At 37.2% G+C, this 23,546-nt stretch overlaps 1 protein-coding gene across 8 annotated transcripts in view; it reads left to right on the top strand.

The window, feature by feature from the left end:
- The window catches only part of FABP6 (fatty acid binding protein 6), a 42,553-nt gene extending 23,093 nt beyond the window's left edge, over positions 1–19,460 (top strand). For 3 of the 8 annotated variants that reach the window (XM_062587485.1, XM_062587491.1, XM_062587484.1), the window contains exons 3-6: positions 15,223–15,324; positions 15,731–15,906; positions 17,940–18,029; positions 19,062–19,459. In XM_062587485.1, coding sequence (XP_062443469.1) covers positions 15,258–15,324; positions 15,731–15,906; positions 17,940–18,029; positions 19,062–19,115 — 387 coding nt within the window. In that variant the 5' untranslated portion in view covers positions 15,223–15,257 and the 3' untranslated portion in view covers positions 19,116–19,459. Of the gene's footprint in view, positions 1–1,998; positions 2,081–10,473; positions 10,547–15,222; positions 15,325–15,730; positions 15,907–17,939; positions 18,030–19,061 lie in introns of those variants that run through there. The other 5 variants (XM_062587490.1, XM_062587486.1, XM_062587483.1 and 2 more) reach the window with 4 other exon arrangements.
- Positions 19,461–23,546: the final 4,086 nt, after the last annotated feature.

The following is a 23,546-nucleotide window of genomic DNA, read 5'->3' as shown; positions in this document are numbered from 1 at the left end:
GTCAAGGTATATTCGTTTGATTAGCAAAATTTATTTATTTTTTTTTTCTGTACTGGTACTTGGAGGCAGCAATGACTTTAAGGCATTGTGAGTATTAGAGGTGCTTTTGCAGTGAGTCATCTTTTCACAGCTGTGACTTTTGAGAGAAATATGCTTTAGAGGATGTTCCTCATCAAGGAATTTTTTTTCAATGGTCTTATGTTTTGTAAATTTTCTGCAACATTTTTAAAGTTTGTTGTTTTGTCATCTTATCAAATTACCATTTTGAAGCCATTATATAATTACTATATTTGCCAAGAAGCTAAGAGTTTCAGTAAACTTAACTTTCTCAGAGTTCATATACATAGTAGTAAACAAAAAAATCAAGGTGATCAATCCATTTTAAACCCTTGAAAAATAATTCACTTTATAAAAAGCTTAAAACATTTGAAAATTCTTTTTTAGGTTTGTGCCAAATATTTTTTTTTAAGAGATTTTTATGCTTGGATTTTCCTGCTGTGTTGAGAGTTGGTCTCATTTGTGGACCAGGAAATTTTTCATTTGGCTCATGGGCCAAGGTAGAAATGCTTGATTCTGTGGTCACATAGTTATAATCTAGGTTGGAAGGGTCTTCCAGAGGTCATCTTGTCCAACCCCTAATTCAAAATCTGTCTAATTAGATCAGGTTGCTCAGGACCATGTCCAGTCAAATCTTGAACACCTCCAAGGACAGAGATTCCACAGCCTCTTTGAGCAGCCTGTTCCGGCATTCAACCAACCTCATAGCTAATAAATAAATAAATAAATAAATTCCTGGTATCTGATCAGAATCTCCTGTGTTCCCACTTACATCTGTTCATTCTCCTATCACTGTGCCACTCGGGGAAGAGTCTCTCTCCTATCAACTCTACATCCTCCAGCTCCTCAGGTAACTGTAGACCAGGATAAACTCTCCCCTTTGCTTTCCTTTCTCCAAGTGGAATAGGCCCAGTTGTTTCAGCCTCTCCTTTTATGTTGTACCCGTAAGTACGCAGCATATCCACAGCTGACAAAAAGAAAGCTAGGCATAAAAATAGACATAGATAGCAAGACATAGATTTAATTGTGTAAGGATAGCTTTAGTTGCTATTATTTAGAGTGTTTTGTTGCTGATTCCAGTATCACTCAGTGGGAGATACGCTTCAATTTTGGATTAGCTCTAATTTTTGCCATATGTTAACCTTTCCCTGTCATCTTTTCTCTTTTTTCTATCATGCTTCTACTTGGAGCAGCTCTGGCATCTGGCAAAAGGAAAGTCATTAAATACTTAACATGTAAGTCTATTGCAATGCTTTACATAAGCCTAACAGTCAAGAGAGGTGAATGGAGCAGGAGAACTGATATTTATCTCTCTTCAAATAGTTGTTGGCGCCTGCTTGTTTTATAGGCTCCAGAATACAGCAGGGTACATCTGACACACCCTTGCAGACTATACCATAACTGCAACTACTCACAACAGAATCACAGTTGAAAGTGAGAGCTAATTTTCAGGTGTGCTAGATAGTAGTGGACCCCACAGACCTTACTCCATGACCCTGAGAAAACTGAGCTTTATTCCTCTGGCCTTGGCAATGTATCCCTGTTTGTAAAGGACAGCGTCAAGAGAAAGTGATGTTAAAACCATAAAGAATTAGTAATTAATAGTCACAAAGGACTAAAGAAATTTGTATTTCAATTCTCAAGGCCAGGTCTTGCAATACAAATCTGAGTAAGGGTTTTCGGAATGCACTTTTCTCCACATCAGTAAATTGAGAGGGGTTTTTATGATATAGTCTGGACTTGCTACTATACTATCTTTGCATGTAGGAGTTGTTATCATGTGTTACTCAGAATGAACCTTTTCTACTAAGAAACAAAATGAGAAAATCAAGTGTAGGGAAGGCGAACTAAGGCAATTTTGTGTTGCAAAGCAGACATTAGCAACCTGAAGCCAAGCACGACCCCTTTGTCTGTTAGCACTGAGTGAACTCGAGCGAAGATGGCCGAGTTGTTTACAGAATCTGATCAGGTGCTTTTAGCAAAAGAAGAGCTTTAGAGGTGAGCGAGAGGCTTGCAGTTTATGGTAAGGATAGCATAATATTGTCAATATATTTAGTAATCTGTCTTACAGCTTTATAGATGCTATAAAAATTCCAGTATTGTGCAAGAAGAGCTTATACCTTTTGCTCTCTTTAAATCTCTTGGTTTTCAGAGTACAAGCTCTAACTAACCTTGTAAGCTACAGGTTTTTGTACAGAAGTCCATCTGTGGTGTATTTTAACGCTTTTTCAACTTTCACTTTCAAGAAGTCGAGCTAAAGGTTTATCGCTAGATGGCAGTATGGTTTATAGCACAAACTTCTCTACTCGAGTTTCAGAGACTGCTCTGAAGGGCCGTGCCAAGCTCTGGAGAAACGTAAACGTTCATGGCAATTCAGACAGGTTTTAGGACCCCTTCAGCATGCTCACGAGAAGCCGTGACAATAATCCCGGCCTCTAGGATCTTGCGTGCACTGGGGATCCAGATGATTTTCAAAGCTGTTTAAATTTTGTGCAAATTTTGCCAACTCAGTTTGTCTGAGGAAACAGAATATCAGGTAGCTGGCATTCTTTCCAGTTATTCATTTTTAAGTATCCTGAGAATGATTAATGATCTGTATGCATTACCAAATTTTCCTTTCAAAAATACAATTTTAGGTTAAAAATCAAGAGTTTTTTTTTAATAAACTGTTATTGTTATGTTTTCTTTATTTCCTAATGCTTTCTCATTATTTAGGAGGAGAATAGGTTTTGTTTATCAAATGTTGTTTAAAACTACAACATATAGAAAATTCCAAAAGGAAGTTCAAATCTTCACATTTTACAGATTTTCCTTCTGATTCCAGAAAGAAGCTTTAAGAAAAATATTGCTTATTCCAGGAATTAAGAAAAAAATCACAGGAGATAACAATACTGTCTCATATTTTTTGAGTTTTGTGTCTGCATTTTTTGATTAATACCAGCAAATTTATTGCTGACTTTAGAATAAATAAAACCAGGGTAAAACTTTTGAAAGAGGAATATTACAGGCTAGGTCTAATAAAAGCAATGAATACAACAAACATATATATTTTTTTTTGAACGGGTGAAGAAACAACACATGATTTGTATATCCATTACAAAAATGTATTTATTTCTCCTATTTAATGTATCTAAGCAAATAAAAGAATTTCAACTGCTGCAAAATATTTAGTGAGATGTTACTATGTATCATACAGCAAAGCATAGTTTATGCCTAAAAAGTATTTAGATGCAAAGAAATTTGATTTTTGTTGTACTTCTGGAAGAGAAATACATCCCTTTTTGCATCACACACTTTCACTTTCTCTGTTCTTGCACAATAAACCTGCATCATGTTTTTAGTGTGGCACAACATTATAAACACATTGCTGGCATAGGAAAAATACACTCAAATGCTGATATTTCTTGTTAGCATTTGAGATTTTTGTTTCAGGGCAGAATCTTGGTTGGTTTATTGGGGTGGCAGATAGTGTATCGTTGTCACCAGGTAGCTGTCGTTTCCATCTTAGCTCTTCAGGTGGGCTGTGAGAGATTAGAATAAAGGTAAACCTGAGAGAGTAAAGGAGATGGTAGGAATTAGTAGACATGATTTTAAACTAAAAGAAAAATCAACTGCAAAACAGATACATCTTCAAAGAAAAAGGTATCTGATTTTTACATTAGCCTTAACTAACTGAGATTAGGAATTACAGCTGAAAGAATCCTGTAGGACAGCAGAATTTAACTGCGCGGGACTTATGTGCACAAATAAAGCACCACTCTGTGCAAGTGCAAGGTGGAGGTTAATGTTCTTCAGGAAAATTAATGAAGACATAGGCAATGTGTTGCAGAAATTATAATAGCTAAAAGATGGATGAGTGTCTTGTGTTTGTAACAAACAGCACGAATCAGAATCTCTGGCTATTAAGCCAGTCTCTTATGACCTGAGGCAAACTTTATAATCTGTATTTAAAATAGAGCCCTATTACTTTAATGATGGAGGGCTGGGGAACAGCAATCTGGAAAGCAGGATGCATAATGAAGTATGCCCTGTTTATTCCATGTATACTGAACTCTGAGTAACCCTTGCATTATGGAAGTTCTCCTGGCAGGCCAAGTGGAGAATTTGGCCTTTCTTTAGCTCTGCAACTTTGTGTATTTGCTTTGGTAACCACTGATGGTCCAAACAGAGATGTTTAAGTTACAAAAGTAAACATGTATGAAAATAGGGCAGTCAGAAATTTTGTTATCTTAAGGAAAATGAGATTTTTGAAATTTTCTGTGTTGGAAATACGAAAATAGTGTGTGTAGGAATTTTTAATAGAAGCAATACATTTCAAAAACAGCAGATTTTATTTCCATTTATTCGAATGACCTAGGGTGTTTTCTCTTGAGACATTTAAATGCAAAACTATTTTTAAATTGAGAGTTTTTTTATTGGAGCTATAAGTTAGCCCCCTTTCTCAGCATCCCTTGATAGCCTGCATCATCATACATATTATAGAAGAAACCCGGCAATGGATTAAAGAAAATGCTCTCGTTAGCCCAAGCTACAGGTAAAAAAATGAAGAGAAGAACTGCTATCAGGGTAGAATTACTAGAAGGCACTTTATATAATAGGCATTAATGAATTTGAAATCAAAGATTTCACACAAATTTTAAAAGTATGCTTGTTTCAAAGCAAATGAAAAATAAGTATTTGGTTTTTTTCAGTAGATATTGGAAATTTTATTTTAAAAGATTTATATCAATTTTTCAGAAGCAGTGTTGTATCTAAAAATCATTCCAATAAAAAATTCATGAATAGCTTTATCTAACCTTGTATATTAAACAGAGACAATAATGTAATTGAGCATCCACACTTTAAATTGTGAATATCTTTTATAGAAGTGGCTATAGTTATGTGTCCTATTAAGCTAGGTTGGCCATGGACATGGGAGCAATTCAGACTAGTCAGTGATGAGGTTATCGAGACCCTTGCATGTCTCTCTGGATGCCTGTTGCTGTCTTTAAAGACATCGATCCCTTAAAGGAAAGGAAAGACAAGATAAATACTGTAGAAGGGACATGTTAAAACGTGCTGTTACATATTGTTCTTAACTTGAGCAAACTCAATTAAAGGCAAGCTCTGTACAGCCTTTCTCCAGGAAAACCTAAACCAACATCATGTAGAAAGATCTGTCAGTTGCTCGGTCGCTTAGGAGGAGCGAAGCAGCGTGCCGTTGTTGCAGTGCAGTGAGTGCTACTTGCTGGAATGCAGTTGTAGGGCACTGCAGGAGAAGTGTGGGAGAAGCAGGAATAACGCTGGAGAATATGCAGTCAGTTCAGTGCATATGGAAACGCACGTGCTTGGGGAGTGGTTTCAGTAAGCTGTCCAGCGATCGTGACAGGCCTGCTGCCACCAGCATCCATGCAAAACTGAGGTTTATGCCGCAGAAGTGTGATTAGTCTGAACCATGAGTCCACATCTGTCCCTCTCCCTTCTAAGCCTTATTTGAATAGATTACTGATGTGATTGTGCAAATCCTGTAGGTAACTGTAGCTGTTGAGAGAAAGATCTTTCCAACATATTGTGGCTAAGGAAGAATTGTTTTTTTTTTGTTTGTTTGTTTTTTTCATAATTGTTGTGTGGTGGTGACAGCCTGCGGCAGAAGCCTGCATTCCCTTCTCCCTGCCATCAAGTTACTACTCATGTTAGCTGCAAAGAGAGTAAATGTTCTTACCATGTCGGCATGTAGCTTTTTCTTCCCTTTTGGTGTTGACTGAGGGTTGCTTAGAAGACTGCAGCCATGTGACAGAAGTCTCCAATTTAGACTAGATTTCCTTGAAGATGAGCTACCATTTGAAGCTATGTTATCCTGATTTATCAAGTACAATCATATAGATACTATCAAGTAATAAAATCTTTATAACACATCACATAAACTACATAGATAAAGGGGGAGATGACTATTGGTTAGTCAGGAGTGGCAGAAAGAACGGTTGCAATGATTCCTGTCTTTAGGAATGTCAGATGTTAACTTTAAACCATGGTTATTTTCTGTTAGGGACATCACGTATTTTAGTGTAAATATGTGGAACAAACACACATGTTTAGAGTCAGGGTCTTTCACTCGATGTGCTTTTGCCAGCAGAAGATTCTGCAGATAAGAACAGCAGCCCTTTAAAATTTGCCTCTATATGTACTAAACTAAAACCATTTAAGGTTGAAAATGTTCCATGGTGATTCCTAATCCAAAGATGATATTGCAAAGGAATCTGACAGTTTTGTGTGAGCCAAATTGACAGCAGCCAAAAAGATTGTTACTGTGTATTGCCAGATTACATGAGTCAAAAGTGGTATTACAAAAATCCTCAAGCAGTCTCTTTTAGTCATTGCTAAAACTTAAAAATCAGGATAACTACCTACTTCTTCTATCAGTTTCTATTACCATTGAATTGAATGCAGCTGATAAGATTAGTGTAAGGTGTGAGGAAACTAATTAAAGGGAAGAATTCTGGAGGAGGAAGAACAATTAGATTCAAGAGAAGTTGCTGGCATCAGTCTTATTACAAAACTAAAAATTTTAGTATATCCATTAATGATCTTGATATAAAAGGTTGAAGTGTGCCAGTGAAATTTGTTATTGAGTTAAAAAACAGTATAGTTCCTGGTCACTTCTGTTCCACAAAGATTATCTGAAATTGGGGTACATGAAGAGTTCTAGGGTGATAAGAGGATGAGAAAATCTGCAATTTGATAAGTGTCTAAGAGTTTGGCGTGGTTTATTTAGCCTAGCAAAGCAGAAAGGAAATGGAGTAAATGCCTGAGAGAAAGGCATTTACTTCAGAGAAGGGGTAGTGCTGGCACAACTACAAACAGATTTAAAATAACAGTGAATTAATTTAAGCTAGAAATTTAATTTTTTTTTTTTAACATACCAGGAAGTAAACTGCCTACTAGAATAGCAAATACAAGAAATTCAGAGTGCTTTAAATACTAAAGGAGACTGAACTGGTAACAGAGATTTCCCTCCCAGATCTTTGTTTAGCTATTTTTCTGAGTCCCAGGGTGCTCATTTGATTTATTTGGGTGTTGGATTCTGAAGAACAAATAGAAAATACTAATTTGAGTTCAGAAAATTTGTATTGAGCTCTAAGCTTGTAGAAAATTCATTCAGTGAACATGAACTAGGCCTACCTCGATTAGCATGAGCATAATTCTGCTTTTCTACTCAGAACCATATTTACATTTACCAGTTTGAATTTCTTAACTCTCTTAATACAGATCATTAAATATAGCTCAGACCATGATTACAAAGAGCATTTTTCAGTGGCATAGCTACCTTGTGAAGATGCTACACCAATTGCTTGTTCTCTTTTCCATGCCAGTACTTCCACTGTGCCAGTACAAATGTTTTTGTGATCATGTGATGAACAGGATCAAAGTACTGATCCATCTGAAAAAATACCTTTTTATTTTATCCTGGTTATTTTTAATCCAAAGCTGATCCTTGATCTGGTTGCTACATAAATAGTTGTGCCAGTGCAAACCAAGAGGTGACATGAGAGCAAGTTAGGGTTCACTTGAACAGTGTAAGCAGTGCTGTCATACCCTCAGGCCACTCTCAATCGCTGGGTGGTTTGCAGTCACAGCTAGGCCAGTGATGATGATGATGAAGGTGGAGCCGTTCCAGTCTTCCCTTCCTCCTCCTTTGTATCTCCTGGCATAGGAGATGGCATGGCCTGACGCTCATTTAGCTAGTTCAGGGAGCCAGATCAGCTGACAACTAACGAAACCGGATAAAAAATAATCTTTTTGTGTGGGAGAGAGGGAGTGGAGGAGTGTCATTTTCCACTGTTTTAGCTGCCCAGACCAGACCACAGCAATCCCATTGAGATGGCCTGCGGAGATCGTAAACAGCAGGGCAGCAGAACCACTTCTTGCAGAAGCTCAGTATGAATTATCCTGCTCTCTGGAAACAACCTTTCTGGAGATCCAAACGGACTAAAGGTTTTCCTGATAGGGAGTTTTGGCAGGAAATAAACATGGATTTCCTCTTTGGGAATACTGGATTTCTGGAGGATCTGTGCCTCTCTCCCCTGCTTATGTTCACACCTTCCAGCTTCTGGTAGGATCATTTCCTTGCTGCTTTCTTTAAGCAGATTCTCCCCTTCAGAGTGCCACATCCAAGGCAAGGACAGACTGTACTATGTCACCTGCAGAAGCTGGCTGGAGCATTTCTGTTATATGTTTGGACTCTGTGCAAGAATTAGCTTTTCAGTAATTCAGCCACGTCTTGTTGGTAATTACTTTTCTAGTGCTTATGAGTTTAGAGTAGTAACACCTAGTACTAAATGGATACTTAATAAGGCAAAATTATAATAGGACTCCCATGGAATTACACATTACAGTAACACTAAATGAGTTCATTCTGAATTCATTATGAATGATTACTCTGAATACCAAAGGAATTAATAATCATTAGCCATTTTCTATGGAGGATTGTTGAATAATTGCCAGATACAGCTGTATTAAGAATTTACAAGCTTTCCTGATCAAGTTTCATTCCAAAAGATTCATTTAAGGGTAACTTTCTTTTCACTGGAGAGTCCCTACTTTTATTCTGAATCCTTTGTTCAATTGCATTCCAGTTTTAAAAGCACTTCAAAGATAGTCATCCTAGTTCGTTCACTAATGGAATTACTTTCCTTATCTCCATGTTGGCTTTATACAACACGTCTGAAAGGTTAATAAACTTTAAATCATGTTGGGAGACATTCAAGGGCAGGGTAACTCTGACACAACAAAAAGAATGCAAAGGCATTAAATTTATGACTTTGTTAAGTCATAAGGCAAGTTAATTCTGAAAGTAAAGATATCCTAGGCCTTTGATATGGTTCTTGAAAGTTCCCTCTGTTCCTACTGGCATTTGAAGACTCAGCTGTTTTGCGTATCAGAGGTGGCTGACTTGAGAGACAGAAGGAGTAAAGCTTTAGATGAACTTTGAGTATAAGCTTCCGCAAGGATTTTACTCCTCTGACAACTTAGTCATGCTATACGTCTACAATAGCCACACAGTTTCCACTCACAAGCTCTTTTTGCAAGATGAATTCAGAGTGGTGAACACTTCTGCATAACTTGTCATTTTAACTAGTAATTTGATTCCTGCCCACAATTCTAACAATATGCATCCAAATACAAGTTTTGATGTGTACTGATGTTAGATCAGTGGCTCAGAAAGGTTCAAAGGTAGGTAGGCACAACTGGGAATGCTTCCCCTCCCCTTCACCCCTCCCAAATTCATGGGACAAATTAAGGAACAATTTCAGTATTAAAAGCTTGTGCACCAGAAGCCTCACAGAATAAGGCTGTGCCTCTTCCTTGCGTTCTAGCCCCACACAGTAATTTTCAGTCTAAGTGTGCAAATCCTTATTTATACTTCTCTCTGACCATTGAATCCATTTAGTGTTAGTGGGTTTCACAAATGGCACTCTGCTACAAATAGCATTTGTACGTAAAGTTACATTCATTAAATTGTTAGTATTGAAATCCTAGCTATAGGCAATTTCCACTGTGTTCAGCATTGGGCATTTAATCCAGAATGTTTAATTAAATCTCTGTGAAGCAGCCCAGTGGTTCTACATGTTGATTGCCAGTGTAGCAATAAAAATATATTTATTTTAAACAAAGGATAACACTATCTGATATTTCAGTGATGTCCTAATCCAGTATTTAGGACATGCATCATCCTGTTGAAATATGCCTCAAAATGAAACATAGGAAGATAATTGGCTACAAACTGATGCGTTTAACATGACTCTTATGAAGCTGATTACATCTAGCTCAGGTGGGAAATTTGTTGCAGTCAGACAGCGAGGAGACTGGAGACTTAGCTAGGAGTTTCAGCGGTGTCACTAGGCTAATTACAAACCCTAGCATGCTTTAACTGAATTCAGGGAGATTGCGCAGAGGTAAAGGTGGCGCAGACTGTACCAACATGCCGGGTGCTGGAGTGGGCCCGGATAGTTGGCCGCCAGATGGCAGACACCATCTCGTATGGAATAACGATACTCTGTTTGACCTACATAAAGAACAGCTGCATCTTCCTCTGTTAGAAGATGATAGTGCCAAGTAACTGAAGATAATGGCCACATTCTGAAAGCTGTTCTCAGCTTTTACACCTGAAGCTTTATATTCTTTTGTCTTACTCCATTACAATTCTTATCTTGGGACAGGTAAACAACTTTTATTTTTCCTCTGGTCTCAGTTATAGGTATTTAATTCATTTGGATTTGAACTAAGTTTTGTTAAATATAACATAACCGAGCGTGTTTGCAACAGTGTGTAGATGCCTAGGTTATAATAGATGGAATGAATTAAATACATGTAATCCTGTGTATTTTAAAAAGACATGGGTAATTTTAGCTTTTATTTATTTATTTATTTGTTTTAAAGTGGATAATTCTGGAGTTCCCTGTGCTATTTAGTTCCGTGTCCAGCCCACCAAGGATGAAGCATTGCTTGGAAGGTATGCAAAAATAAAGCAAGCACAACATTACACACTCACAGCCCTGAAGAGGCAGGAAAATCACAAATATTGTAAATGCAAAGTGTAATGATGTCATTAAGTGTATGCAATTGTTTAGCTGAAACTGAAAAGAAATCGGATGGATAGCTTTAGCAATCATGTAAGTGACTGTAAGCTCAGTAGAGTCAGAGGGCCTTCATCCTTTTAATTTTGGAATAAGCATTGTCCTGACTCAGTATTTGGAAGATTGCTTAAATGCTTCATTCTCCAATAAACTATTTAATTTTCATCCAGGAATAAAAATAAGGATTATTTCAAAATTAGGGAGCAGAAACATGGATGCAAATTCACAGTGAACATTACAAATCCATCTGCATGGACAGGTACACACCATGCCACATTTACTCAACTGTTGTTCTACACTTACTTTGTTCCCCAGAGTAAGCACAGTTACTACCACCATGTAATCATACCTTTATTCCTAAACTCCCCTTGGAACTATCATGCAGTAGCAAGGAGTAGCTTTCAACTCCTTGAAGGTGAATAAACTCATAGTGTGTGTATTAAGACTGACCCACCCAGTCAAGTAGCTATTCTTCTCTAATTTACTGTACGCTGGCTCCATGCTCACCACATTCCCAGTGCAGACAAGCTCAAAGTGTTGTGCGTTGTGTCAATGTCAGCATTTTTATATCACGTTTCAAGAAAGCTATCAGTATAATTTGATCTTACGAAGAGAGATAACGTAAAGAGTCAAGTACAGTTCCTACAATCTGATTATCTCTTTCCTGTTTCAGAGAACTATGGTGTTTGCTTATCTAGTTTGGGTGTTTTCTTATCTAGTTTGATCTATCCTTCAAGGTCTTTCTGTCTTACTACACCACTGACATTGTCCCCCAATAAGTTTTTTTGTAAACAGAACAGTTTATGAGTTGAGTTCATTTACCTTTACTGGGTTATTCATGCAAAGTTTCTTTCTGGTACACTGAGAGCCTAGTGCAAGACAGAGGCCTTCAGTGCTCAGCTAACCTGAGGACAGCCTCATCAGTCACCCACTCCCAAGAAGCCCAGCTGGGGCCAAACACTGGTTACCTTTCCATAAATGAAACTTGCAGGGCCACATGGAAAAGGCAAGAACCTTAACCTTGAAGATTTGCTGGTAAGTTGTGCTAAACTAGGCAAGATTCTCCCAGTCCAACAGTGGAGCTAGTGTAAAACTCCCTCAGTGTCTGAGCATGATCATTTGTTCAGAGCTCTCGTTGTTTGCCTCTGTTACTAAGGTCTTGTTTATTATAAGGATGCTTAAATCTATTTGCTATCCAATGGATAGCACTATGGATTGGACAATGGATTAATGCCTGCACCTAGGATTTCTTTCTGTCTATGCCACCCATTTACTATATTATAAACTCTGACAAGTCGCTTTTTCTTAGTGTTTCAGCTTTCTTAGGTATAGGAATGTATCATCAACCCCATTCTATAAATGGTATTTTTGAATCTGAAATTACTAGGGTTTTTGGCCTCTATTAGTGACTTAAAGTAGAGTTTACACTGATGTAGCTTAACTAGTCTATACTTAGCCCCTGCATGGCACTAAGACCTGAAGTCTCTCTGCATGCATAAGCACCTCATTGTTTTCCATGCAAAAGCTGTTTTTCTACCTATACACAGGGCCTAAGAATCTGAGTCCAGCTGATAAAGGGTGTTTCCTTTCCACTGATCTGATCCTATACAGTTGTTCACTGAGCTCCGCAAGCTTCATATTAAACAAAATGAGTTTTAATTAAAAAAATAGGTGTCAAATATGATTGCAGACAGATAGAATCATCTTGCAGTCTTTTTTAAAATTAAAGGTACAAAGGAAATATTGGCTGTGAAACAAATTTCTGTTTCTTCCTGGAATCTTACGTATTTGTAACTGTTACAGAAATCTCCAGTAATATACTTTCCTCCCACATCTGTATGTTTTGAATGCTGATCACATAGCACAGAGAATGTTTACAGAGGGAAGGTATATGGTTGTCTTCTATTTCCACTATGGAGACATCCTTTTAATTGCATTCAGACAGCAGCTGGCATGGCTTTTGTGGTGGCATAAACTCCAGCATGATCTAGTCAGCTACTTCCCAGCATGGTACAATTTAAAGATGAGTAAATATGAGGGGAGTGAAAGGTGAGGGATGGGAAGGCAGTAATTCCTAAGACAGACATTTGTTCCATTTTTATTTTACAAACTGACCATGATTTTGTTATGCACGTTCACTTTCTGCATCTGTTCTAGCAAATTGCTTTGCTGCCAGGAACATATACCAAAACCAATAATTTTAAAAGGTTGTTGTCAACTTCAAAATAAAAACTCATGTCTTCATCTGAAAGTTCTGTGTCTTCTTTTATAAGAAGAGGCAAGATTTTGAAGTTACTTTTTTTTCCTCAGATTTCAGGAGGATAGTAGGTGGAAAAAGAACAGAAACAACATAAATTTCTAACTAATAAGCATGAGGCAAGATCTAATCTCTCACAAAACTGACTTATGATTTTCTGAAGCTTTTTCTGGTCTGAAAATTCTTTTAGTTTAACACTTCCCTTCCTGCCTGATTCAAAACTCTTAATCCACCAGTCTGTTATTCTGGGATATCTCTCGTTTTTCCTTATGTAGGGAAAAACTTTGAAACTGCAGAAGCATTTTCCTCTTCAAACCTTGCATGCATTCTGTAATCGGTTTAAAAGTTGTGCTATTTAGGGACAGTACAGGCTGCTCCATAACTAAAAAGCATCCTTAAAGAAACTAGAAAGTTTTCTTTTCCTTTAGCTGCAGTATGTCCTGACAAATAATGCACTATGTGCATACATACATGTAACAAATCCATTTAAGAATAATAGAAAAAAACCTTAAAAACTGACAGATCCTAATTTAAGGAGTTATTGTTCACACTGATATGCTGATAGAATACTGTGACAGAACAGTCAGTGCAGGCTGTCTTATTTCTAGCTCCCCTTGAATTTAATGCTAGTATGACATAATCTGCATTATGTCATCAAGATGTAGCCAGGAGGGCCCACATGAGAAAGGGCCTCTAGGAGGCAAGATTCACTAGTCACAGTTCTGTCTTAGCACGGTATAACACTTTGCAGAATATATTTGGGTTACAACATGTGGGATTTAGAGCACCAACTAACACAACTGACTGTGTAAACTCAAAGACAATGTTATTGGTAACAAAACTGTTAGGATGAAGCAGTGCTTCTAATTTGTAATTTTACAGTAATAATGCAATACCATAACTTACAATATTTGATGTTTTCCTGAAGTTCCATCCCAGGAAGTTATTTGTAAACATTAAGGAATTCCATCTGAGATTTACACAGGGTCGTTAGACCTGTTGTATGACCTTCTCTGTCGGGTGTGTCAGACACAGTGAAGTATGCGTAAGTTTATTAGTTAGAAATAAATTAATGTATTCTGTATAATCATTTTTGTAACGAGTACAGGATGCAGAGTAGTGGTGAAGTTTGGTAGACCTTTGTTTTCCATGTTTTAAATCACTCCACTTACACTTCTGTTCTTCCTTTGATCAATTTCTTGACTTTTAGATAGATACCTTCTTACATTAGCATTAAAATACTTGCTTTTAAGAAAAGCAGACAACTTTATATATAGCTGAACTTATTTGGAAGCTGTGATACATTTCTTCTTACTTTTACTGGGTAAAAGTAGATTTTCAGCTGCTTCCCAAATTTATTATTTTAATTAACAAAATAAAATTCCAGTACTGTGACAGTATTTGCATGTAAATCCTAGGAAGGGTTTTATTCAGATGAAAACTTGTTGGTCTATATCCTCAACCATTGGAGCAATTTAAAATATACAGCAGCTGGGGATTTCCTATGCTACTGTCTCTACATGACAAATGATTTATTCAGCATAGGACATCTCCCCTGTGTATTCTAAATTACCCAGCAGACTCCCTGACTTTTACTATATATTTACCTTACACAAATCAGAGCCGATTCTGCTTTTCCAAAATAAGTATATTCTTTGTGCTTTGCGCAAAGATTTGCTGAAAATATGAAACACTGTCTCTTGATACTAAAGATAAGGGAAGATGGTACCATGCACTATTCTAGCATACTTCATCCAACTAGTACAAAATATTTTGCAATTTTTTTCCCCATGTAGAGATAAGATATACGCAGGTGTAATAATTTCCTCAGAACCTTGGTATTGCTCAGGTCCTCACAGGGTTACTTAAGAATCTGTGCACTTGCCTCTTATTTTCATATTTTAACTAATATAGGATCTCCTTACAGATATAGCAAGGTTGTAATCAGGTCACTGCTTTGAAGCTGTTTTTTCCATACTTCTTTGTAAAAGCTTTTACCTTTATTTCATACTGTGTGCAAATCACCAGAATCTTTGAGTTTAAATACGCATTAAAACTAAACCCCAGCATTTGTCTTTCATTTCTGCTTATCTACAAATTACTGACAAGGATCTATAATTGAATTATAACCTTAACTTTCATACAGGTCAATGCCATCCATGTTAGTGACTCATATATAGATCATAAAAGTACATTTCCAAGAGGTGTGGAGTATAGGTGGGCTGAACAGCTTGGGCTGCTTTATAAAACGAGAGCCTTGGGCCATTTGCACTTACCTTTTCTTTGTCCCAATAGCTCTTCTGCTCTACCAGGCATATCGCCAGGACAACATGGCATTCACAGGCAAATACGAAGTAGAAAGTGATGAGAACTATGATGACTTCATGAGGAAGATCGGTAAGTATGTCCTAGAGAATAAGTCTTAATGATTATAAATTAGTTTAAAATACTTAAAAAGGGGACTGAAGGGGGCAGGGAGGTGACTTTGTCCTAAAGTATACTGGGATCAACAGAGGAGCTGAGACTAGTAAGAGTGTTCTGCACTTCAGCAAGGACAGTCATGTTTCACCTTTATAACAAGAAGCACTGTCAGCCACGGGAAATGGCCCTGTTCTGCAGAAATAGTACTCCTTTTCAGTGGCAACAGAATGAAGGATTGCGATATTTGCAGTTTAAGGATCACAAAGGAAAAAAAAACCCCACACTTCAACCATCAATTTCTGAGAAAAATTACCTTTAGTATGCTTCAAGTATAGTTAGTAGGTTATTAGATTTGATAAATTGCGTGTTTTTATTGATTAAGGTATCCCCAGTGACATAATGGAAAAGGGAAGGAATTTCAAAATAGTCTCCGAGGTGGTACAGAATGGAAATGAATTCACCTGGTCACAGCATTATCCAGGAGGCCACTCCATGACCAACAAATTCACAATTGGCGAGGAAGCAGATTTGGAGACAATGAGTGGTAAAAAGTTTAAGGTAAATTAATTAGTCTCAAGTTATTATTTCTTAATTTAAGGGGGGGGGGAGTCAAGGCACTCAGGAACTTCTTCCTTACCTTGTTTTTGTGTCTGTTTGCCGTAACTTTTTCTATTTGTCATGGTTTAGAAGTGTGTATATTTTTTCTTTTCCTGAATGTCTCTAGCAAAACATAAATCTAATTTTAGAGAGAGAGATCTTCAGCACTGTAGGTAGTAATAAAGAATGAAGGTAGTGACAAGAATCTACTGGTGTCATGGCTCAAGCAAACATAATGCTCATTAAAATTCCAAAGAACTGGTTGACAGCTGTCCTCTTTGTCCAGCACCATACAGCAAGTGAAGCATGCCTGTGCCTAACAGTAGTGCTCATATTTAAGTCACCTGTGCCTGAGCCTGAAGGAAAAGGCTGTAGAAAGTGAAGAGAAAAATATCTCTTCATCCTTCCTATTAGAAATATGGATCAATTTGCAACTTAAGGAGCCTCTAGTGATGAGGCAACTTACCTGATGTTTTCATACTTAATGAATCAGAAGACTTAATTTTTTCTTGTCATGACCAAAACCTGCTTACAGGAGCAGCATTAAGGTTGCTTTACTCTATTAAATCTGCTTAAAAGGATCAGACAGTTGGGAAAGCTAAACTCTGCAGTTGCGAGGTGTCTAGAACCCTTCAACAGATCACCGAATAAATCATAGAATCATAGAATCAGTAAGGTTGGAAGGGACCTCTGGAGATCATCTAGTCCAACCTCCCTGCTCAGCAGGGTCACCTAGAGCAAGTCAGACAGGGTTGCATCCAGGCGGGCCTTGAAGATCTCCAGAGAAGGAAACTCCACAACCTGTCTGGGCAACCTGTGCAAGTGCTCCGTTACTCTCACAGGGAAGAAATTCCCCCTCACGGTCAGGCGGAACTGCCTGTGCTTCAATTTCTGCCCATTGCCTCTTGTCCTGTCACATGGGACAACTGAAAAGAGTTTGGCCCCCGACATCTTCCCTTCAGGTACCTGTACACATGGATAAGATCCCCCCTCAGTCTTCTCTTCCCCATGCTGAAGAGGCCCAGCTCTCGCAGCCGTTCCTCGCAGGGCAGGTGCTCCAGCCCTCTGATCATCTTCGTAGCCCTACACTGGACTCTCTCCAGTAGCTCCATGTCTCTCTTGTGCTGGGGAGCAATACTTCATACATAGTGATGAGACAGGAAAACTAGCAATTGCAATAGGAACTGTGGCAAACAGAGAAGCAATTGCACTTCATGATTCCCGTAGTGCCCCTTTAGTTACATCTTTCTGACAAAGAAAAGGAAAAAAAATATATGCATGTCTCTGGTTTTGAGAAATCTTTGTGAAATTTAACATATAGAAAGAGATACAATTTTATTTAGTCTACTTATTACAAACTTTACTTTTTTTAAAATATTAAAAATTCCATCCTCTTCTTTGTGCCCCTGGGCACTTCAGCAATCTGAAGTATATTATGTAGCCAAAGATGGAGGCAGAGTAAATGACTCCCAGTAGAGGAAACACTGCCTTTTAGTGTACTGCCACTGAAGAGCTCATAAATTAGTAAGGTGATTTCCGTATATGTGGTAAAAATACACATTCATCTCTTCATTTTTAAAATTTTTTCACGGTATGACTGGCTAATCTCTGTATGACTGAAAGCATAGGCAAGACTGATTTTGAGATGGAACTGTGTAGTTTGTTTTGGCTGTCAGATGAACTGTAGTAGTATTTATGAACTTTATATATTAGCATCCTAGTGTATTCCTCACATAGAAAAGTAGGTGGCACATACTATAATATAAAGAAGTGACTGCAGACTGTGCAGTCATGTTCATCTAAATTTAAATGAGCTAGGTGAACCCTAAGTTCTTTTCATACCCATAAGTATGAAAGTGAGGATCTAGACTAAAGATTCTGGTCTGATGACTTTTGCGCTGCAAGTAAGAACATTAAACATCTGATGTGTACAGTGCATCTGAGAATGTAGATACCAGTAAGCCCAAAGAACATAAAACCTTTCTCTATTACAGGCAACTGTTAAAATGGAAGATGGCAAAATAGTAGCGGATTTTCCCAACTATCATCATACAGCAGAGATTTCTGGAGGAAAACTGGTAGAGGTGGGTTCTCAAATATCCAGATTATTTTAAAGGATCTTAAGATCAGCAGCCCTGAACTTTGAGTGTATACCTTTAGGAAAAAAAAAAAACAAAAAAAAAACAAAGCAAGGCTGTTAACTAAACTCAGTCTAGACAATCCTGTAAAATATTGGCTAGTTTAATCCAAAATGCAGTGACATTTTTTTTGTCATATGTTTATAATGGCTTTGTAATGTATTGGATATCTTCGGCACAGACACACAGTTTTACAGCTGTAAAAGATTGGAGTGTCTAGTCTGAAATATTGCCAGTGTCTTTATCTTTGACTGCACTCATTATGCATATGCCTCAGGAACAGAAAAAAATAGACAAAAAACTTAACTTGCTACTTAATAACTTTTTATAAAACTTCATGAATTCTGTTTAATTTCTGGAAAACTATCTTGCTAAATCCTAACAGAATGTTAGAGCTTGGCTGGTTAGAGGAGGTTAGAGGAGGAGTGTTAGAAGAAGAAGTTGGACTTCAAATAGCAACCTTTTGTCAACAATAAACTCGCACAGTTTTGGAAGATTACCAAAACTACAACAATACTTACTAAAGCTTGTAGAAGAGATGGATATCTTCCCAAGTTGTGAGTTATGTGTGTGCTAGTGACATACATCTGGGTGTTTCTTCAGCAGAGACAACCCACAAGCAAACTACTCTTGAATTAAGAAAGGATTCTCACCATCACTGTCACTTTTTTTGAAGATCAATCAAGTGATTATCTCACTTGTCTTAAAAAGAAGCATACCCAATAATATCTTGGAGTTAGTGAAAGCCAAGTCCAATACATTTAAGCTATCCGTAATTCCCTGTTTAGAAATTGTGCTTCTTTGTCATACAGGAATATTCTTGCACAGTATATTTCAGAATAGATCAGGACACTTACCAAACAGTAAGTCTTGCTTCATTAAAGAGTAGGTTCTGTGAGCTAGTTACCATATCTTTTCATTTGTGGCACTGAAGCTCCAACTCTGTTCAGCCATATTTTGGTTTGTTTTTTATTCCAGATTTCTACTGCTGGTGGTGTAACCTACAAAAGATACAGCAAAAAGATTGCTTAATGCAGTAAAGCCAGTCTTCCAGTGCACTGAGAAATAAGCAACAATACAAATTAATAAAATACAGTTCTAATCTCTGTCTTTGCATTACAAACATGAATTCTTTTTTGGAGGAATATTATTCCCAACGTTGATACTTAGTCAATTCCTAAAGATCGTATAAAAAAAAAGCCCCATAAAAATCACAAGACACAAAGAGCATTTAGTGATGTTGCTCTAGTCCAAATGTTTCAGGATGTAATTCATGCTTGGCATACTCAAATGTTGTCTACCAACTACTTAATAGGTCTCTCCAGCTTTGGACTAGAGCCTATTAGAGAATAGGACAATATTCTGCGCAAGACATAGATCAAAAGGTAACATCTGCGGAAAGTCTTTTACCTTATTGCTGGTCACATGGCAGAAATTCAGAAGCTTCAAAACAAATAAAATTGGTTAACCACTGCTTAAAACATGTACATTTATCAGTTATAAAGCATTGATTTTCTCAGAGTACTGCTATCATGGTTACCTTGTTCTCATCGGTCTGTTCTCTTAACCCAAGTACTTGGGAGACATTTAAGGTTTTGCAAACTGATTCTTGGGGAGAGGTAGGAGTCTGTTACTCCTTTAATGCAATCTTGCTTATTTGCAAAGAATGCCTATGAAAAACTCTTTTCTTGAGCATAGTAAGAATTAAAGAGACATACTTCTTGGGTTCACAGTTCCAAATCATTTCTAGCCAGTATTTAGTCCATAAAAATTTTCCTTTTCAGAGACCCAATGTAAAGTGCTTTTTTCAGCTTTCTCTTGCCTTCTGGATACTTGATCTAGCTAATTCCAAACACCATTTGCTAATCAGCAACTAGCCCAGGGCATATGTCTTGTGTACACAGAAATTCATTTTCTGATAGGCCATGTACATGACTAATAATCCCAATCATTTTGGGTATCTTGATTTAAAAAGGGCATTTTTTCTGTTTCTTCTCAATAGAGATAAGGTTTCATACAGGCTCTGTCAGTCACTAGTTTACCAGAACAGGCTGCACATAGTTTATGTGCAAGTGTTGCTCAGTGTTTTGTTTCCCAATACTGTTTAAAAGCGTGGTGCTGAACCATAAATTGGAGAAGCATGAGTCCAATTTGAAACCCCTTCAATCTTAGAACATTCTTTTGATACATACAACAAATACATCTTCTAATTTAACAAAATTTTGTTGAAATTAAATCTGTTCAGTCATAGTGGTGAACAACATAAGCGCTACTAATTTTTTGTTCTTGCTCTGTCAACAAGAACACTCTCTTTGGATTCTATTTTCCCTGCCTGTAGTCTTGATTTTGTTGAAAGCAACACTGAGCAAAATTGTCAAAATAAATCACCATCACAACATCCCAGGGCTGCAAAGTCAGCCCTTTAGTATAGGTCCTCTGGAGTACACACTGAGATGTTCTGCCAGCTGCACAGACTTTTGCTTAATTTCACAGATAGCTGTCTGAAAACTTAGAACGATGTTGTAAACCCCAGTAGAAAGTCCTTTGGCAGACCATGATTAATGATTTCAGTTTTTTATGCATTTCAGTGTCAGCTAACTCTCTGTTATCAGAGGGAAATAGAAGAGTCATCAGAACCACAAAATAAAGCCTCTGTTTTGAAGTTATTGAAGTTTGTGCAGGAAGGGAAACAACCTCTATCATAGTGATTCTAAATGACTGGAAATCATAAGATACTTTGGGTAAAATATAGAACTTAAAATTACAAGAAATGCATTAAATTTAAACACATGCACAAAAATGTATTTGCTAAGTAAGTGGACCAAGCTATGGAAGAGGTAAGAAGTGTCTTACTACATCAAACATCTCAGTGGAAAGTTGGATTGACACGGAATGCTCTTACACTCATTGGTAAGTCAGTATGTTTTCTTCAGAGAATTTTTGAACAAAAAACCCCCCAGTGTATCTGACTACTCATGCTGGCCCTAAACAAACTAATGTTAACAATGTCAAAAGGGATTTAGTTTTAAAAAGGTGGGGGGGAGGGAGGTATTTTTGTTTTATCTGCACATCCAATTAACAGGTCATAGCTAGCTGAATAGAGAAGTAAGCATTCCTCATTCTCACTCTATTAGTCATAGCTTTCATCCACTTATTTTTTCCATTAGTCTTCTCAAAGATTGGACTATTTTGTCTAAACCAAAGAATCTGCTCCAAAGGGGAAGCTGTTGATACCTGGTGATCCACTGCTTTGAAAATGAAACAGAAGCAACCAAATGCCATTAATTCCAGTTCTAAAAGTGATTACATTCAGTGTTATGTAATTTGACAGGCACTTTTTTCCTTTTGCATTCTGTATCCAATGAAGTAGTTATTGCCATTAGACAGACACCAAAAACTTTAAAGAAAGAATGGGATTTTATCTAGACACTCTAGAAAATATTATACTCTGCTACAAATCCAGTTCTACAACTTTCAAATTCAAAAACAGGAAAGGAACACATTAGCATGAAGGGTCTTTTATTGTCACCAAGCTTTCACTGCTGAAAGCATTAGCAATTATGTTCTATTTTCAGACAAAGCTATATGAAGAGAACATTTAAAACCTGATGATAACATGTTGCAGGAAATACATTAGTAATGCATGGACTTTTATGCTGTTTTTTTAATTGAAATCCACACGTTGTTACCAAGCAATGATGGTAGACAACATGAAAGTTTATGAATTCAGCACTCTTGATGCTTTCATGGTTTCATCTAGACAACTACTAAATGCAATAATCCAGCAAAACCTACATGCATTTTGTGCTGCATAACAAGTTCTTCTATTCCTAAAATAACTGTTGTTCATGACTGAAGATCTGCTGCTGCTCTAAAAGGGCAAACAAAAGCCGTATGTGTTGTTCTGGGAGCTTGATGTTTACTATCTAGGCATCCTAAGCGACCGATTTATGATATTCCGAAAGCTACAATCTACCATTTACTTTGCCTTCTGAAGAGCTGCCCCTCTGTTGTCTGTTCTGAATAAGGCAGATGTGGTAAACATTTTCACTGAGGACGGCAAATTCAGTTCCTAAATTCTAAGTGAACACCGAAACATCAAGGAGTACAAGGCCCTCCTAGAGGTTGTGAGCCATTCAGAAAGATCGTAGTAACACACAAGAGGAAGGAGAGGAATTTGAATAAATACTAGAAAAGCTTTGCTGCCAGTTTGCTCTGCCCAGTGAAGGTCTTGTAATGTGCTAAAGAAAAATAAGAAACCGCTGTTGCCTGAACAGCGTAATATATCCCACAAAAAAAGACTTGATAAAACAGAAGGATCAAACTGTATTTGCAAAGTAGCCAAAGCTACTAAGTTGTGACTTTCTTACAAAATGGAGGTTATATTTCTCCTTGTTTAAATCAGCAAGCTACAGCTCTAAGATCTTTAAACAAGTTCATTTTAATCTTTGAAGCCCAATCAACATCAGAAGACCTTTTTCTACCTATATCCCTACTGGGCCTCTTGTCAGGACTCATTATTACCATTTTTTATATTAACATCAGCTTTCTCATTTGCTTGGTTACCTCTGCAACTCCCTTGCATCTAGGGAGGTTACATATCCTGTTTTGTAAATTAAGCTTCTCTCTTTCCATTCCCACCCAGATCTCTAAATTTGCTTACACAGCAGCTTTTATTATTTCATATGAAGTCTGCCAGAAACATTAAAGCATTCAGAAGAGGATGTTTGATCAAAGCAATATTAGGTCAGCTTTAAGTTCTCAGAAGTCTTGTCCATCAGCGGCAGCAATTGAACTTTATCGATTGCTTTAAACTTTATCAATATGCAAAAACTTTATCAATATGCAAAGCCACAAGCAGAATGCAGAGAAGTCAAGGGACAATTCTTGTGCAGAACATGCAGTCACCAGAAGGTTGAATATACAAACACACACTCTCCTATTTAGTCTTTTCCTCTCCAAGTAAGATGGCACCTCTTAAGAAATACTGGCCACATAAGATATGTTCCGCTACGTCCTGCATATTTTCCACCTATCTGGATCTTTAGCTGTCGCCCCAGCTCGCTTTATACTTCCTTATACACCAACATTTAAACTTGGAATAGGACCTCACTTCCTCTGCAGTGACCAGCTTCCTGATATTCTTAATCCTTCAGTTTGACAAAGACTTTCCATGACATTAATCCTAGTATTCTTCTGTTGTGTAAAACACTAGGTTCTTAAATTATGTATTTTTAAGATGTAGACATATACTCTTTGTTAGTTCTTAAAAAATAAGGAAAAACACTATAAAATTAAGAAGGGCAGTTTTATGTTTGTTTATTGGAACTTTCATTGGGAACTTCACGAGTATTTTCACAATTAAGTGTAGTACGAGTCCAAAGTGTAACATGGCACATAACCTGTATTATAAAGGTGATAAAAACAAAAGAAAAAACGTGCAACACTACTGCAACATGCATG

This window comes from Rhea pennata, chromosome 14 (assembly GCF_028389875.1).
Source record: "Rhea pennata isolate bPtePen1 chromosome 14, bPtePen1.pri, whole genome shotgun sequence".
Classification (NCBI taxonomy): Eukaryota; Metazoa; Chordata; class Aves; order Rheiformes; family Rheidae; genus Rhea; species Rhea pennata.
Note: the sequence above shows the minus strand (reverse complement) of the source record. Positions and strands in the feature narration are given on the sequence as shown.